Source organism: Monodon monoceros, unplaced genomic scaffold (genome assembly GCF_005190385.1).
Source record: "Monodon monoceros isolate NGI ecotype Baffin Bay Population unplaced genomic scaffold, NGI_Narwhal_1 Super_Scaffold_21, whole genome shotgun sequence".
Lineage (NCBI taxonomy): Eukaryota > Metazoa > Chordata > Mammalia > Artiodactyla > Monodontidae > Monodon > Monodon monoceros.
This window is the reverse complement of record NW_021703778.1, coordinates 36,950,530-36,966,847: the sequence shown is the minus strand read 5'-3', so window position 1 is coordinate 36,966,847 and position 16,318 is coordinate 36,950,530. Positions and strand designations below refer to the sequence as shown.

The window sequence follows — 16,318 nt, the reverse complement described above, 5'->3', positions numbered from 1 at the left end:
TTGGAGCAGTATCGGGGAGCATGAAACCTCACAGAAAGGGCTGGGCTGCAGCACCACTGAGGCCCCCTCCCCGGTGAGTGTCCCTTCACACCTGCACGTGGAGATCAGGCTTGCTGTTAAGGAAGTCGAAGAGCCGCTGGTAGTTGAAGAACTGGGCATCCCACTCCTGGGGCTTGTCATATCGGAAGTCATCGCCCAGCGGCACCAGGAGGACGTTGCTTCGGAAGAGCTGGGACTTCTTCCTGTACTGGTCCAGGAGCAGGCCTGCCCTGCAGGTGGGAAGGGGTACGGGCCCCACATGGAGTCTCACATTATAGGATCCTGAGCAGAGCCAGCCTGAGAGGAGCCCTCTGATACATCCTCGTCACAGAGTCACTCAGCTTGAGGGTAGATACCTCATGGGATGAAACCCAGTCCCAGGGAGCCCAGTGTTCTCCAAACAACTAGAGAGTTCTTCCTGATGCATGGCTTCAATTCCCTGGCCCCAGTTCTGCCCCTGGATACCACAAAGAACAAACCAGTCCTCCTTCCCCATGATGGTCCCTCAGACATATCCAAGATGTGTAAGCATTCCCCTGCGCTTTCTCGTCAGCCTCTGCAATCCCAGCCCCCCTATTTGGTCCCTACATAGCAGCTGAGAATCCAGTCACCAGCAGTTCTCTTGAGTAGCCCGTCTGCCAGGATCCCAGAGTGCGGGGCCCAGCACTGAATATGGGAGTTCGGGGGAAGTCAGGCCACACCCCCTAGTCTGGCCAGAGCTGCCGTGTGTGCTTATACAGGCATGTCTGGCGGCCCCCACTGTCACCCCACCATGCTGACATCAGTGATCATGTTTTCTGTGCATGCAGCCCAGCAAGATATTTTCTCATCCTGAACTTTCCTATTCTGTCTGCTGAAGCTAAGGGTAGAACCTTACATTTATCTAATCTTATCTGGTTAGGTTCAACCCACGTCCCAACCTACTGAGATCTTTTGGGATCCTGACTCTGACACTCCAGCTTTGTTTGCCACCAGTTAGTGATGCAGCACAGCCCTAGACTGAAGAGCCTGGACTTGGGGACCGGACTACACCAACACTAGCTCTGTATGCACTAGCTGTGTGACCCTGGACAACTTACTTAACCTCTCTGGGCCTCAGTTTCTATAAAATGAGAAAAACATCAGTACCTACTGTCATAGTATTATGAGAATTACAATGAACTGAGTGAGTTAATATTTGTTAAACACTTAGAACAGTGCCTGGCACTGTTCTACATAAACATTTATTATTTCCTTTTTCATCCAAGTCATTAATGCAATCAACAGAAAAACAGAGACCTGTGGCATTAAAGCCTCTTTCTCTTTTTAGAACAGCCTGGTAATTGGCATGTTATGGGTGTTACAGTTCAACCAGCCACTAATGTACTTAGCCATGCTGGTGCAGCTTGTTCTGTTCCATTTTGCTCTCAAGAAAGGACTCCTCAAATACCACCTTCCCCTAATTTATCATCCTTGTAAGCCCTTTAAAGGAGAAAACGAGAGCTTCCCTGGTGGCGCAGTGGTTAAGAATCCACCTGCCAATGCAGGGGACACGGGTTCAATCCCTGGTCCGGGAAGATCCCACATGCCACGGAGCAACTAAGCCCGTGTGCCACAACTACTGAGCCTGTGCTCTAGAGCCCGTGAGCCACAACTACTGAGCCCCCATGCCACAACTACTGAAGCCTGCGCACCTAGAGCCTGTGCTCTGTGACAAGAGAAGCCACCGCAGTGAAAAGCCCGCGCACCGCAACGAAGAGTAGCCCCTGCTCACGACAACCAGAGAAAAGCCCGCGCACAGCAAGGAAGACCCAACACAGCCAAAAATAAAATAAATAAAATAAATTTAAAGGAGAAAATGAGGTTATCTCCCATGACTTGCTCTCTGTAAACCTGGCCTGGCATCTGTAGATCACAGCTGCTGCTTTCAGAAAAAGCATGCCTTAAAAGCCCTAGATTCTTGCTTGGAATCAGCATTTAGATTTCTGGAGTCTGGAAACAAAAGACCACTTTCTTTCCCTTCTGGTCACATGTTTCACCTCTTGGACATCATGGAAATCGGAGGACTGCAACATGAAAACCCGTTCAACTTGTTATATTCTTAAGGCCAGTCCAGTTCTGGCTAAATAATTGTTTAGCTCTCTCTTAATCCACCTTTTCCCAGGGGAGCTGATTTCAGCAACATCTTTTGGGGTCCCTAAGGATTCTCTCAAAGGGAACAGGTCTGTTTTCTCAGAGGCTGGAGGCTGTTGGGTGGGACAGAATGTGCATCTGAATGGGATTCTGGGTGCACAGAGCACTGAGGATCCCGGGTGACTTCAAGTCAAGGCAGGAGGCCCGAGCTTAATGCAGGCATACCAGACTGAAGGTTGTAAGGCACTGGATCTAATCTGAGAATTACTTGCCTCAGTCAGTCCACTGGCTCCGACAGTTTGTTAGGACACTGGAAAACATACTCAGTTGGGAAAATAAAACCGTTCTGGAAAAGGTGGTTCCTTAGAGCCACTCACTCTAGTTTTCCAGGAAAACACAGTAAAGGAACTGCCACTGCAAGGGCTGTGGGCCTGAACTCACCAACCGAGCCCACCCCCATTTTATGAATGTGGAACCTGAAGCCCCCGTGCAGCAGAGCCCAGACCAGAAGCCAGGTCTCCTGACTCCTCTGCAGAGTGAAAATGACACCACCACACCTAGTCCAGGTCTGGGAGCAAGTACCTCTCGGCCACATTTGTCTCTGTGATAGCCCGGGGTGGCACCTTCCAAGGGCAGTTGATGCGCCCCCCGGGCAAGCGCTTGAAATCAAACTGGCAGCAGATCTTGGGATCCGGGCCACATGTATGGGGGACGTCATAGCTGTAGAAAGGCATCATGTGGCAGAAGATGTCTGTGCTGGAGTCCGAATCTATAGAAAATACACCAAGCAGTCAGCCCCTGGAGCTGGGCACAGGGATGCCGGGGCTGGGAGGGGATCTGCTCCAGCTAAAGGCGTGAACTAGACTTAAGGCTGCAGAGGACATGCAGGCCAATGGTCAGGACACAGGGAGGGCTCTGGAGCCCACAGCTCCTCCAGGAGACAGACAGCAGGCTCCACAGAGGCCAGAGATCAATGTGATCCCCACCTAACCTGAAGGTGAGAGCTTCTGGCGGTCTGCACCAGTGTTTGTTGGTCTGCTCTAAAGGACAGATGGGTCTTATTTCTGATATCCCTGCCCTTTCCCAGTGGGAACCACTGCTGTGACCCCCCTCCACCCTACCTGGCCTTACCCCAGGTCTGCCTCCACATGAACTCCAGGCTGTGGGTGGCAGCAAAGTGCTTCTTGATAGCATAATGTACCCTCTGAATCAGCATGCTGGTCAGGTTGGCACGGCGCAGCAGGTAAGGCATGGTGGGGCTGTATCCAAAGGGGTCCACTGCCCAGCCTGAGCGCGGGGTTGCACCTGGGCAGGGGCATGGAAGCCAGAGGCCTGAATGCCTCAGGGCCTGGTCTCCCGGCACAGGGGCCCCAGAGCCCGTCTTGCCATCACACCACACCCACGCTGGTGGAATTAGCCTAGGAAAGAAGCACTCCCTGCCAATCCTTGTGCCTTAGAGCCCCCTGCTGTCCTCTGGGCCCAGCTATGGGGGCAGACTCCCACTGCTGAGCCCGGACTCACCGAGGTTTTTCTCCAGCCACTGGTGTCCCTCAATGAGCTGGTCAATCAATGCAAAGTAGTGGGAGTTGGCCTCATCCGGCATTACCCAGCCTCCTGTTGCAATCTCCAGCTGCCCGTTTCCCACCAGCCTGGAGTTAAGGACTCACACTCAGTCTGGGGCAGAGACCCTCTGCTCAGTCCTGCCAACCAGATGCCGGGACCTGTGTGTACTGGTCTCACTGAGCCAGTTCACCCAAACCCAGGACCAAGACAACAGACATGCGCCCTCCTCTCTCTCCAGCCAACCTCCATGCTGTCCTGGCTCTGCTTATTCCTGGATCTCTGTCTGTGCTTCCAGGGGCCAGGCCCTATGCTTTCTCTTCCCTGTGCTCACACTACTTTGATTTCTCCTAACACTAGTGACCCTCAAATCAGTTCTTGCCTTCTCATTCCTCGCCCCTCTACCATCACTCCTCATCTCTGCCAAGGTTCCCCCTGCCTCTCCCTGACACCTTGGCACCTGCAGCTCCAGGAGAGGACTTCACACCCATCCTAGGGCCCAGAGGATAGCCCTCCTGCCTCCCCGACTGGCACTGGCCTTCGGACTGCTGCTCTCTTTTGGGCATTGATGTTGTCCCACCACTTGGCGAAGAAGGAGACTTCCGCCCAGATGAAGCGCCGCCGGGGGTCCTCTTGCAGCTTGGACACCATGTTGTTGAGAATGTGCTGTGTCTGCTCTGTGTAGTACTTGTCAAAGGTCTTGAGCCAGCCTGGGAAGCCAACATAGGGTCCCCTGAGGATGCCACCATCTTCTTCAACTGTCCCTCCCTTACCTTTGCCATCAGGAAGCCCACCCCAGACAAAGCAATCTTAAGAAAAACAGACCTGGAGGAATCAGGCTCCCTGACTTCTGACTATATTACAAAGCTACAGTAATCAAAACAGTATGGCACTGGCACAAAACCAGAAATATAGATCGATAAAACAGGATAGAAAGTCCGAAGATAAACCCATGTACCTATGGTCAACTAATCTACGACAAAGGAAGCAAGAATATACAATGGAGAAAAGACAGTCTCTTCAATAAGTGGTGCTGGGAAAACTGGACAACTACATGTAAAAGAATGAAATTAAAACACTCTCTAATACCATACACAAAAATAAACTCAAAATGGATTAAAGACCTAAATGTAAGGCTGGATACTATAAAACTCTTAGAGTAAAACACAGGCAGAACACTCTGACATAAATCACAACAATATCTTTTTTGATCCACCTCTTAGAGTAATGAAAGTAAAAATAAACAAATGGGACCTAATTAAACTTAAAAGCTTTTGCACAGCAAAGGAAACCATAAACAAGACGAAAAGACAACCCTCAGAATGGGAGAAAATATTTGCAAATGAAGCAACGGACAAAGGATTAATCTCCAAAATATACAAACAGCTCATGGAGCTCAATATCAAAAAAGAACCCAATGAAAAAATGGGCAGAAGACCTAAATAGCCATTTCTCCAAAGAAGACATACAGATGGCCAAAAAGCACATGAAAGATGCTCGACATCATTAATTAGTAGAGAAACGCAAATCAAAACTACAATGAGGTAACACCTCACACTGGTAAGAATGGCCATCATCAAAAAATCTACAAATAATAAATGCTGGCGAGGGTGTGGAGAAAAGGGAACTCTCCTACACTGTTAGTGGGAATGTAAACTGGTACAACCATTATGGAGAACAGTATGGAGATGCCTTAAAAAACTAAATATAGGGCTTCCCTGGTGGCGCAGTGGTTGGGAGTCCGCCTGCCGATGCAGGGGACGCGGGTTCGTGCCCCGGTCCGGGGAGATCCCACATGCCGCGGAGCGGCTGGGCCCGTGAGCCATGGCCGCTGAGCCTGCGCGTCCGGAGCCTGTGCCCCGCAACGAGAGAGGCCACAACAGTGAGAGGCCCACGTACCGCAAAAAAAACCACACTAAATATAGAACTACCATATGATCCAGCAATCCCACTCCCAGGCATATATCCGGGGAAAACCATAATTCAAGAAGATACATGCACCCCAATGTTCACTGCAGCACTATTCACAATAGCCAAGACATGGAAGCAACCTAAATGTCCATCAGCAGAGGAGTGGATAAAGAAGATGTGGTACATATATACAAAGGAATATTACTCAGCCATAAAAAAGAAATCCCATTTGCAGCAACTTGGATGGACCTAGAGATTGTCATACTGAGTGAAGTAAGTCAGACAGAGAAAGACAAATACCATATGATATCACTTACATGTGGAATCTAAAAAAATGGTACAAATGAACTTACTTACAAAACTGAAATAGAGTCACAGATATAGAAAACAAACTTACGGTTACCAGGGGGGAGAGGGGGGAGGGATAAACTGGGAGATTGGGACTGACATGTACACACTACTATACATAAAACAGATAACTAATAAGGACGTGCTGTACAGCACACGGAACTCTACTCAATACTCTGAGAACACCTATATGGGAAAAGAATCTAAAAGAGAATGTATATGTGTGTACGTATAACTGATTCACTTTGCTGTACAGCAGAAACTAATACAACATTTTAAATCAACCATACTCCAACAAAAATTTAAAAAAGTAAAAAAGAAAGCCCACTCCACACCCTGGCTCCCAGGGTCTGCTGGGCCCTCACCTGGGTCATTGTGAGAGTGAGGGACCACAAACACCTGCAGGTCTTCAGTGTCCCAGTCGTGCGGGCTATAAGAGATGTCAAAGCCTTGCTTCCACACGCCGCCATCCACGTTGTCAAATGGTAACTCCTCTGATACAGTCAGCATCTGCCAGGCAGGAGAGCAGCTCAGTGCCCCAGCCACGGCCACTGTGGGTCCCTGCCAGCTCTGACTCTTACCTGCAGCTCTGGCTTCTGGCCCCGGACCCCCAAAGCAAATTGGCAGTCTTGAGGGGAGATGGAGAAGAAGCTGGGTCGGGGCTCTGGTGGCACCACCCAGGAGCCATTGGACATATAGTACGGCAGCAGGGCAGGTGGGCCCTCCACGTTGGCCGTCAGCTCCAGCACAGAGTCCTTGATGTGGCTGATGATCTCATGATTCTCCTCCAACAGCTGCTCCAGCTGTTCAATGCGGTTCTGCAGCACAGAAATTTGACTCTGCCGAAAAAAACAAAAGGCAATCACTCCCAGCTCCTTAAGTCACAAGAAGGATCTCTGCATGGGGCCCACCACCTGAGGCCTGACTATGATCCTTCCCTCCCCAGTCAAAGGCAGGACCATGAGCCTACAGGGCTGGATTGCTCTGGTCAGATAAGGGAAGAGGTGTGAATCACTACTGAAGACTGCAATCCACTTGGGTTGGGAGTACCCTCACTCTCTAGCTTATGGATGGCAAAGATTTCACCTCCCATGCCTATTCTCAACAATCGGCGTTGCCTCTCAGGAGCATTGTGCTGACAAGGACTGCACTGGGGCTTAGTGGGAAGGGATGCTGCAATCCATTAGCAATGTCTGCCAATAATTCAGGAGGACAGAGCGGCAGTACATATTGCCATTTTCCCTCCCTCCTTTCTTTTTGCCATCACTGCTTTCAGCTTTGAGTTTCTAGAAAATCTGCCTATTGGGAAGGAATGTTCTTGCCCTGGGCTGACATGACTCTCCAGCTGGGGCAATAACCCGATCCCAGATGATTGGTGTATGAAGAGATCAGCAATCAGGCATGACTCACCCGGGGGAAGTTCCCACCGTTCTGGTGTCGGGTGGGATCATGCTGCACTCGATCCAGCATGAGGTAGAGTGAGAAGACAGCCACACAGAAGATGGCAGCCCCACACACTGTCACCTGCTTTTTCAGCTTCATAATGGCCTCCACACACACCTGGCCGGAGGGACACCACATGTAGCTCCAGCAGGCAAAAATCCCTTTGGTGGCCTTTCCACCAAATGCCCCAAGGAGTTCCTGAGGGCTGCTCCCGAAGAACACCAAAGAAAAGAAAGCTTCTAAGCACCGAATCCCGACACTGGCTATGGATCCTGACCCAACCTGGATCGTATTCTCTTGGCTGAGACACAGAAAGCACTAGTAAGAGGCACATGTGAGGCCGGTCCTGCCTGGTCCTGGTAGCAGCTTTGCCCCTAGGGTGGAGGTGATGCTCTCTCCCAGGCAGATGCTATTAAAAAACACGCCCGGAAAACAAAACTTCCCAGCTGTGACTCCTGAGTTCGCCATACAACTTCCTGATTATAACCAGCTGCCCACAGAGCTTGCCTACAAGAAAGACACAGCCAGTTAAAGGACGTGGGTGTCCAAGCTCCCTGGCCATGTGCCTCTAATTTCAGAGGAATATACTGGTATCTATTTTGATTTAAAGAATATAGACAAAGCCCCAAGAGACTAACAAGAAAGCCTTTCTCCCTGCCCGCTTGCATCAGACTGGTACTCACCAGAAACAGTGACTGGCACAGCTGGTCTCTTATTCAGAAATGCAGAATGAATAAAAAAAGAAGCCACAGCTTATGTTTCTAACATAAAGAGTCCTCTCCCTGTTAGCTCTGACTCCTGCAGTGGGTAACTTTCAGCCTCTGCTTACAGAGCATTTAGGGGAGCCCCTGGAAGCCACCAGTGATTGATGTCAAAGATAACCTGGGTAGGGAAAAGCTAGGCACAGCTGTTCGGCTGTGGGGCAACTTCAGAGAATCAGTGTCCTCCGCCACCGCCCGCGGCCCGCACTTGCCTGCTGGGCGGAGGGAGACAGCTAGCTGCCGGCTGAGCGGCGGCGGGAGCGGCAGCTCAGGAGTCTTCCTCCAGCTCTCGGGCTGAGGAGCTCTGTCGCCTCTGCAGCGTTGTGCCCTATTTAGCGCGATCTTATTCCGCTCAGGAGCCTCCGGGCAATATTTTTAGCCCTGGGAGGCTGAGTCCAGGCCAAAGTAGGTGGAGCTGGGGAGAGAGAGTTGGATCTCAGAGGGGGGCCGGCACCTGCCGCCGGGTCTTCGGCTACTCGCCCGCTCGCCGGCCCAGCCCCCTCCCGGCCCTCGACCCTCCCCGGCTCTGCCGGGCCCCGGGACCGCAACGGCAACTGACCCGTGCGGGAGCTCGGGCCGCCTCCGACTCCAAAGCGCCGCACGCTCTCCTGCCGCTCAAGCCCGGCCTCGGCCGGGGCAACCGGAGCCCTGCCCGCGCCCGCCCAGCGCGTTACCGTCTGCGGCCGGCTTCCGCGCCGCTCCGGGCCCCGCCGGCCGAGCTGCGCCCCTCACATCCCCGCGTAGGGCGGCCCGCGCGGAGGCAGCGATGCAGGCGAAGGCGGGCGTCCGCCCACCAGTCGCTCCCACAGAGGCCAGGCCGCCGACGCCGGTTTCCCACGCTGGAGGCCGCCGGGCAGAGCGGCGTGCGGGGCGGGGACAGCCTCGCCGCGCCCCCGCGCCACCCCAGCCCCGCCTCCTCGCCTCGGCCCCGCCTCCGCCTGCGGTGCGTCCCGCCGAGCCGGGCGAGTCGGGCCACTGGCGTCCCTATCTCAGCTCCGGCGGGCCGGCCCGGCGCTTCCGGTGCGGTCTGCGCCGTGGCCCGCCGGCAGAGGGTCCGCAGTGCGCAGCCGCAGCCGCAGCCGCAGCCGCAGCCCGGACCCGGCCTGGGAGAGCTGCGGGTCCGCGAGGAGGGGCGCGCAACTTGAGGTTTTACTGAGTCTTCCTAGAGTAAGCTCATTAATTAGCAGTAGTAGAAACATTCCTCCTCCATTTCACCAACCGAACGGTGAAGTACATTTTCCAGCTCCCTCCCGGTTCTGGTGTAGGTATCCTTAATTAGATGCAGTTACGCTCCTCAGGCAAAGAGGTGCTGCCTCCTGTTGGTACCGTGCGTTAATCATGGCCCCTTTCCGTGCTTGCCTCCTGTAAGGCCTATAATTTTCTTGCTTGTTCTTTTACTGGACATCTAGGTTGTTTATAATTTTGCAGCATAATAAACCACGCTAGTGAACATCTCCATGAATTCCACACGTCTTCTTTTTAAACTATTACCTTAGGACAAACTTTCAGCGGTGAGGTTACCTGGGCCAAAGCTAAGGACTGATATGACTGATGATACTTGGCATTCTGTTGCTCCCCAAAAGGGTTGTGCCAGTTTCCACCGCCAATTACAAACTGTTGAAAATTGCTTAAGCAACTTTTTGGTTGATTAACCAGATTTACAAACCCATCTCATTGTTTTAACTCCCATTTCTTTTATCACCATCAGAAACATTTTTCTAGGTTTATTTGCCAACTAGCATGCCTGTTACTAAGGTGGTAGACCTAGGCTGGGTTCGTCATCCTCTGTGTCTCTGTGTTTTGTCCTGTGTTCTGGGAAATTTATCTTCCGACCTGTCTACTGAATTTACCATTTTGGCAATCATAATCTTATTTTCAAGAGCTCTTATTGATTCTCTGGTGGTTCTTTTTTTTTTTTTAACTGAGATACAACTTACAGTATATGGCACAAGTCTTAAATGTGCTGCTCATGTATATAAATGGATATACAAGTATAATCACCACTCAGATCAAAATATCACTTTCTCATCACTCCAAAAAGTTCCCCTCTGTCAAGAGGTCAAGCATTCCCTAAGTGCAGCCTGGTAGCTAACAAGGCCACAAATCCTTTTGCACAAATCACTGTGCAGCTGCCAGGTGTGCCTACCACACTTCCATGAGACCCAGCCAGTAAGAGGATGACAAGCCCCAGTGGATCCAGACGGCTATTACTCACACAGACAGCAAATGCAAGACCAGCATGGTGTCGGCTTTCCCTCGTCACAGGACAGCACTGAACCAGAGGGACCAGATGACAGGCAGCACGATGGTAGGTCTGTCTGTGGCTGAGAAGCCAACTCAACTGCAGTCAGACAACTTTATGACCTGCAGCTACACTCTAAGTGGGGGAAGGAGGGTGGGGCAAGGTGGAAAGGACTACACTTAACTGAAACTAGGAAGACGGATGAGAAGTGGCCTTGTGGGGCTTCCCTGGTGGCGCAGTAGGTAAGAATCCACCTGCCAATGCAGGGAACATGGGTTTGAGCCCTGCTCCAGGAGGATCCCACATGCTGCGGAGCAACTAAGCCCGTGCGCCACAACTACTGAGCCTGCGCTCTAGAGCCCGCGAGTCACAACTACTGAGCCCGAGTGCCACAACTACTGAAGCCCGCGTGCCTAGAGCCCGTGCTCTGCAACAAGAGAAGCCACCGCAATGAGAAGCCTGTGCACCAGAATGAAGAATAGCCCTGCTCGCCGCAGCTAGAGAAAGCCCGCGTGCAGCAACGAAGACCCAAGGCAGCCAAAAATTAATAAATTAATTAATTTAAATATTACATTTCCTTTATTAAAAAAAGATCTCATTTCCTTGAGCACCCCTAAATCCACTAGTTCCTTGATCAAGACTGTGGCACCCCCCCCCACTTCCCCATCCATAGCCCTCTGCTTCTTGGTAACCACTTGGCTAGGTCAGGAGAGGTGACCAGTTGTCCCTGTCCTAATTACCACCATCCTAATCATGACACTTCTCCGTTGGGAACATCCCTTACAATCAAAAGAAGTCTTAAACATACTTCAAACATCTATTCCCACAATACATTTAACAATGTTATTTACAACCACTTGGGTGTGTATTAGCTCAAAAAGTCTCACCTGGGGACTTCCCTGGCAGTCCAGTGGTTAGGACTCTGCACTTCCACTGCATGGGGCATGGGTTCAATCCCTGGTCGGGGAACTAAGATCCCGCATGCCACACGGTGTGGCCAAAAAAAAAAAAAAAAAAAGTTAAAAGGTCCCACCCCCAAACTACCTCAGTCTGTTGTCCAATTTGAGAGCTATTTCCAAATCTAGTAAGAGTGAGTTTTCAGCCATGTCTCTGGGCACATCCCAGTATCCCAGTGGCCTATGCCACCATGTTCAGGAGGGCTGAGGTTTGGCAACCATGGTTGCTGTTAGTTCCCAGCACACTGCATAGGGCCTCTGGTCTCCCCTGGGGATGGAGGGACCTTGGCCTCTAACCTAGTTTGTCCAGTTTGTCTCTGAAGGGGTTCAGGGGTAGCGCTGAAAGTGTTGGGTCAAAGAGTAAACAGAACAAACCCCATGCTTCTACAGGAGTTTGGGGCTCTCTTGGTGCTCCTCTTTTTGGTCCCCAGGAAATGCCAAAAATAACCCAGTTAAAGCCCAAATCTCTTAAGCCCCATGGCCTTCCCAGAGCCCAATAACAAGAGACAATTTTTCTTCATGGAAAGACTATCACTTTCCTCTTTTGGGACCCCTGGCGTAGTAGCCAAGCCCACACGACCTTATGGCTGGTTTCTTCCCCTACCTTGGCCTGTAGTGCATTACCTTGACCTTTGCCAAGGTTTCCATTCTGGGGAAATGATTGCGCAGTAGCTGAAGAGTCTCCCAGAGACATCCCCGAAGAGCAAGAGAAGATCTGGTTTCAGCCATAGGCTGCTGGTGTCAAGCAAATGTTCAATCTGACTTTGGGTGACTGTTTCATCATCTGGGCATGCATGATCTCCATATAAATCCAGACTGAGGTCACAGGGGACTAAAAGGAAGTGATAGACTCTCCCATTATTGTCCAAGGGTGCCTATCAGAGGACAGGAATTTATCTTGGACAGGTCATGGTTTCATTATAGCTGTAAAGACCCACTGCAACAAGCCCTGATTTGTCCATATATTTTCCTCCTCCGTATCCACTTCACTGACCAGAAGGGTTGTGGCCAAAGTGGCTTGGAGCACGGGGTCAGTTGTTAACACCCAAATGACTTCCATTCCTTGTCATCTTACATCAGAATTTGCATAGCACTCGCCTTTGCTAGTCGGATAAGCCATGCTTCTATGGTTTCATTGGACTTTTGCCCAAGTCTGTCTCTAATTTCCCTCCTTTCTTACTCATTGTAAGAGTGGATCTCAGCCCATTTCTGAGTGGCAGACTGCCCTTACTCACCAGATAGTGTTCTATCTGTAGTCACAGTAGGAGGGTGAGCAATAACCAGCATATGCTTTCTTTAACTCTGTAAGACCCTCTTTGATTTCCAACGCTAAACACCAATGGAGCTCATTGGGGACCAGGAACAATCGTCAGAGACCACTTGTCTCTGATGTCACCAAACAACTCAGCAGTAAGTGGACACTTAGTGGACACTAAGTCCACCAGAGTTCTAGCCCATACTTGACTTGACAGCCCACATTAAGATCCCTGTCTCTTCTCCAAAAAAAGGGTTGTGACCTTATCAGCCCCACATTAAGTGCCAAAGCGGTCAAGTGGTCAAGCAGTCCCTAAGTGCAGCATGGTGGCTAACAGGGCCACAAGCATCTACTACAGCAGCCACTGAGTGGGCCTGTCACACTTCCACAGACTCAGCTGGTAAGGAAACAAGTTGCAAGGATCCAGACAGCTCATTACTCACACTGACAGCAAAAGCAAGACCAGCATATCGTCAGCTTCTCACATCCCTCCCTAGTGCCGCAGGATGACACTGAACTGGAGGGACAGGTGACAGGAGGCATGGTGGTAGGTCCCTCTGTGGCTAAGGAGCCAACTCTAAACTACGGCCAAGCAGTTGTATGGCACCTGGCCTTACTCTATGACAGGAGGGGGCCCGATGGAAAGCCCTGCACTCAACTGAAACTAGGAAGATGGATGAAAAATTGTCTCCCATAATACAGGGAGTCTCCTCTCTAAGCTGCTATGTCCCCTTGCTCCAGGAATAATGGTGTATTCTGTCAAGACTCAAGTCACCCTACTCAAGCCTTGCCTACATGGCCAATGTAGAGACATGCAAGGTTGTAAGGACGCCACAGCGGAGCTGTTCCCCTACATGCTCATACTGCTTCCTGTTGGAACCCCTCAGACATAACCACTATTTTCATTTTTCTGTAGCTTAGTTTTGCCTGTTCTTGAACTTCATGAAATGGAATCATACGTATGCACTCTTTCACATAGCATTTCTTTGTCAACCTGTCTTTGAGATTCATCAGGGTTGGTACATGTACTTATGGCTTGTTCTTTCTTATTCCTATATAGGCATTTGGGACATCTCCAGTTTATTCTGGTCCAAACATCCCTTTTTCCTCCTGGAACTTCAATGACTCATATTTTGGAGTCACACATGTTTCTTAGGCTCTGCTCTTTCCATTTCTTTTTTTCTCTCTCTCTATTTTAGTTTAGACTCAATCTATCTTCAAGTTCACTAGTTCCGTCTTCTGGTTAGGGAACTAATCCTGAGACTGTGTGTTTAGTCTCTATGATTGTGACTTTATCCTTTAGCTCCATGAACTTTTAGAGTTTGTAATTTCAGAGATGGCATTTTTCAGTTCTACCTGCTCCTTTGATTCTTTTAAAATAGATTCCAACCCTGTTGAAATTCTCTATATTTGCACCTATTTTGTCCACATTTTTCTCCATTTAACATATTAAGCATAGTTATTTTAATTTAATTTATTATTTTAAAGTATTTATTTATTTTACTTATTTTGGCTGTGCCGGGTCTTAGTTGCGGCATGTGGGATCTTTAGTTGCAGCATGTGGACTTCTTAGTTGCAGCATGCGAACTTTTAGTTGCGGCATGCATGTGGGATCTAGTTCCCTAACTAGGGTTGAACCCAGACCCCCTGCATTGGGAGCGTGGAGCCTTACCCACTGGACCACCAGGGAAGTCCCAAGCATAGTTACCATTTGTGGGTCTGCTTCTACAGTTTATTTTTTCTCTTGTGTATTGGCCCCATTTTTCTCCCTTTTTGCATGTTTTATAATATTTGAGTGTATGTTGCATATTGGGTATAAAAGAAAGGTAAAATATGATGTTATTCTCTTCCCCAACTTCTCACTGAGGGTTCCCAGAGGAGCCAGTTACCTTGATGTAATCAAGCATTGAGCTGAGTTGGGGCAGAGTTACAGTTCTGATAAAACTCCGTCCTCCCCTGGATCGCCCCGTCCTCTTCCAGCCCTTCAAGTGCTGCTTTAAAGAGATTTTGAGGTTAGCTCTTTAGCCTCCCAACCCACACAGGTTCAAAATCTGGCCAATGGGACTTCCCTGGTGGTCCAGTGGTTAAGAATCTGCCTTCCAATGCAGGGGACACAGGTTTGATCCCTGGTGGGGGAACTAAGATCCCACATGCCGTGGGGCAGCGTTCAAGCCTGAACGCTCTAGGACCTACATGCCACAACTAGAAAGAAGCCTGCACTCCACAATGAGAGCCCGCGTGCTGCGACTAAGACCCAATGCAGCCAAAATAAACAAATAAATAAATATTTTTAAAAAAAGAAACAAAGTCTGGCCAATATCTTGAGGGGGAGACCAATTGTTTGTTTCAGGCCCCCTCCCTCTAAACACCTTTCTTTCCAGCCCAGCCCCTTCCTAGTTGCCCATACTGCTCCAGAACTCAGCAAATGTTCCATGGGGGAAAACTGGCATTGCATTTTGGGTTCCTCCAGATACCAATCCATAGCACTGTCCCTGTAAGCACCAGAAACTCCATTTCTTTTTTTCCCCAGTAGAGTCTTTCTGTTTGGTACAATTCTGATCATCAGAGATGTCCCATCTCAGCAAATGTCTCAGGGAAGAAAACAATTGCCCATCAGTTCACCTTGAAGGGGCTTTCTCCTCCTTGAAATTTTAACTCATGTGGTCTTTCTTTCTTAACACTCCTCGCCATTGTCTTTAAAAATTATTATTTTCATCTTACGTTTCCTCCTAGTTGTTGCAATGGGCGTGGGGACTTGCGGGGACCATATCCTACCCAGAAGCAGAAGTTCTTCAGTTCCGCTTTTTACCACTTCTAATGGAGATAAAATTTGAATTGTTAGTATTTTTACTTAGTCACATTCTAACTTGATTTCCTCTTATTGAAACAAGTATTGTCTTTTATCTCTTTGAAAATAGATATCAACTATTTCATGGCCATTTTATCTGAAAGTTCTTACTGCTTTGCTCTTTGGTGCTATAAATCTTTCCAGGTTTCTGTTTCTCAGTCTATTCATACTTCTTTGTCTTCTTCTTTTTTTTTTGGCTGCACCATGAGGCATACAGGACCTTAGCTCCCTGACCAGGGATCGAACCCGCACTCCCTGCAGTGGAAGCGCGGAGTCTTAACCACTGGACCACCAGGGAATTCCCTCGTTGTCTTCTTGACCTTCACCGTTGCTGCTAGAAAAGTTTCAGATAACTTTGTAGATTTCAGGGGAATTTAAGGGAGGAGGTGAGGGCTCCCAGCTCTGCTACCCATTGCTCAGTAAACTTGTCTTGAGAGATGGGAATAGTTTTCTTTCTCTTCAGCTACTCCAGTCCCCTTGGAGTGGAACTCTAACTTCCCCTGACACTCTCCTCTTCCTGTTTCTCATGTGACTGTGGTACACAGACATAGTGTCTCTGACATTTATAAGCTAATGACTTTCAAACCTCAGTTGCCAGCCTTTACTTCCATCTGAGCCTCCAGACTTCTATGTCACACTTACATCCCCACAGGCCCCTGAAACGCAACATCTCTAAACTCACCATACTTCCTGCAGCTCTGCTCCTCTGCCTCGGATCCTAATTCAGAAATAACACCACCATCTGGTCAAGAAGCCTGTATATCATCCTGATCTCTCTTCCTCTTCCCCAAGTCGCATACCCAACAGCTACCAAACCATGTCAGTTCTGCCCTGTGAACCCTG

The 16,318-nt window shown here is 49.7% G+C and overlaps 1 protein-coding gene across 6 annotated transcripts in view; it reads right to left on the bottom strand.

Annotated features, from left to right (window-relative positions):
• MAN2A2 (mannosidase alpha class 2A member 2) overlaps window positions 1-16,299 on the bottom strand; it is a 28,542-nt gene extending 12,243 nt beyond the window's left edge. For 2 of the 6 annotated variants that reach the window (XM_029238419.1, XM_029238424.1), the window contains exons 1-9: window positions 8,734-8,984; window positions 7,381-8,589; window positions 6,552-6,809; window positions 6,336-6,480; window positions 4,250-4,421; window positions 3,673-3,800; window positions 3,283-3,456; window positions 2,734-2,920; window positions 92-269 (exon numbers count right to left, since the gene is read on the bottom strand). In XM_029238419.1, coding sequence (XP_029094252.1) covers window positions 92-269; window positions 2,734-2,920; window positions 3,283-3,456; window positions 3,673-3,800; window positions 4,250-4,421; window positions 6,336-6,480; window positions 6,552-6,809; window positions 7,381-7,551 — 1,413 coding nt within the window. In that variant the 5' untranslated portion in view covers window positions 7,552-8,589; window positions 8,734-8,984. Of the gene's footprint in view, window positions 1-91; window positions 270-2,733; window positions 2,921-3,282; window positions 3,457-3,672; window positions 3,801-4,249; window positions 4,422-6,335; window positions 6,481-6,551; window positions 6,810-7,380; window positions 8,590-8,733; window positions 8,992-16,157 lie in introns of those variants that run through there. The other 4 variants (XM_029238422.1, XM_029238421.1, XM_029238420.1 and 1 more) reach the window with 4 other exon arrangements.
• Between the last annotated feature and the right edge of the window lie 19 nt (window positions 16,300-16,318).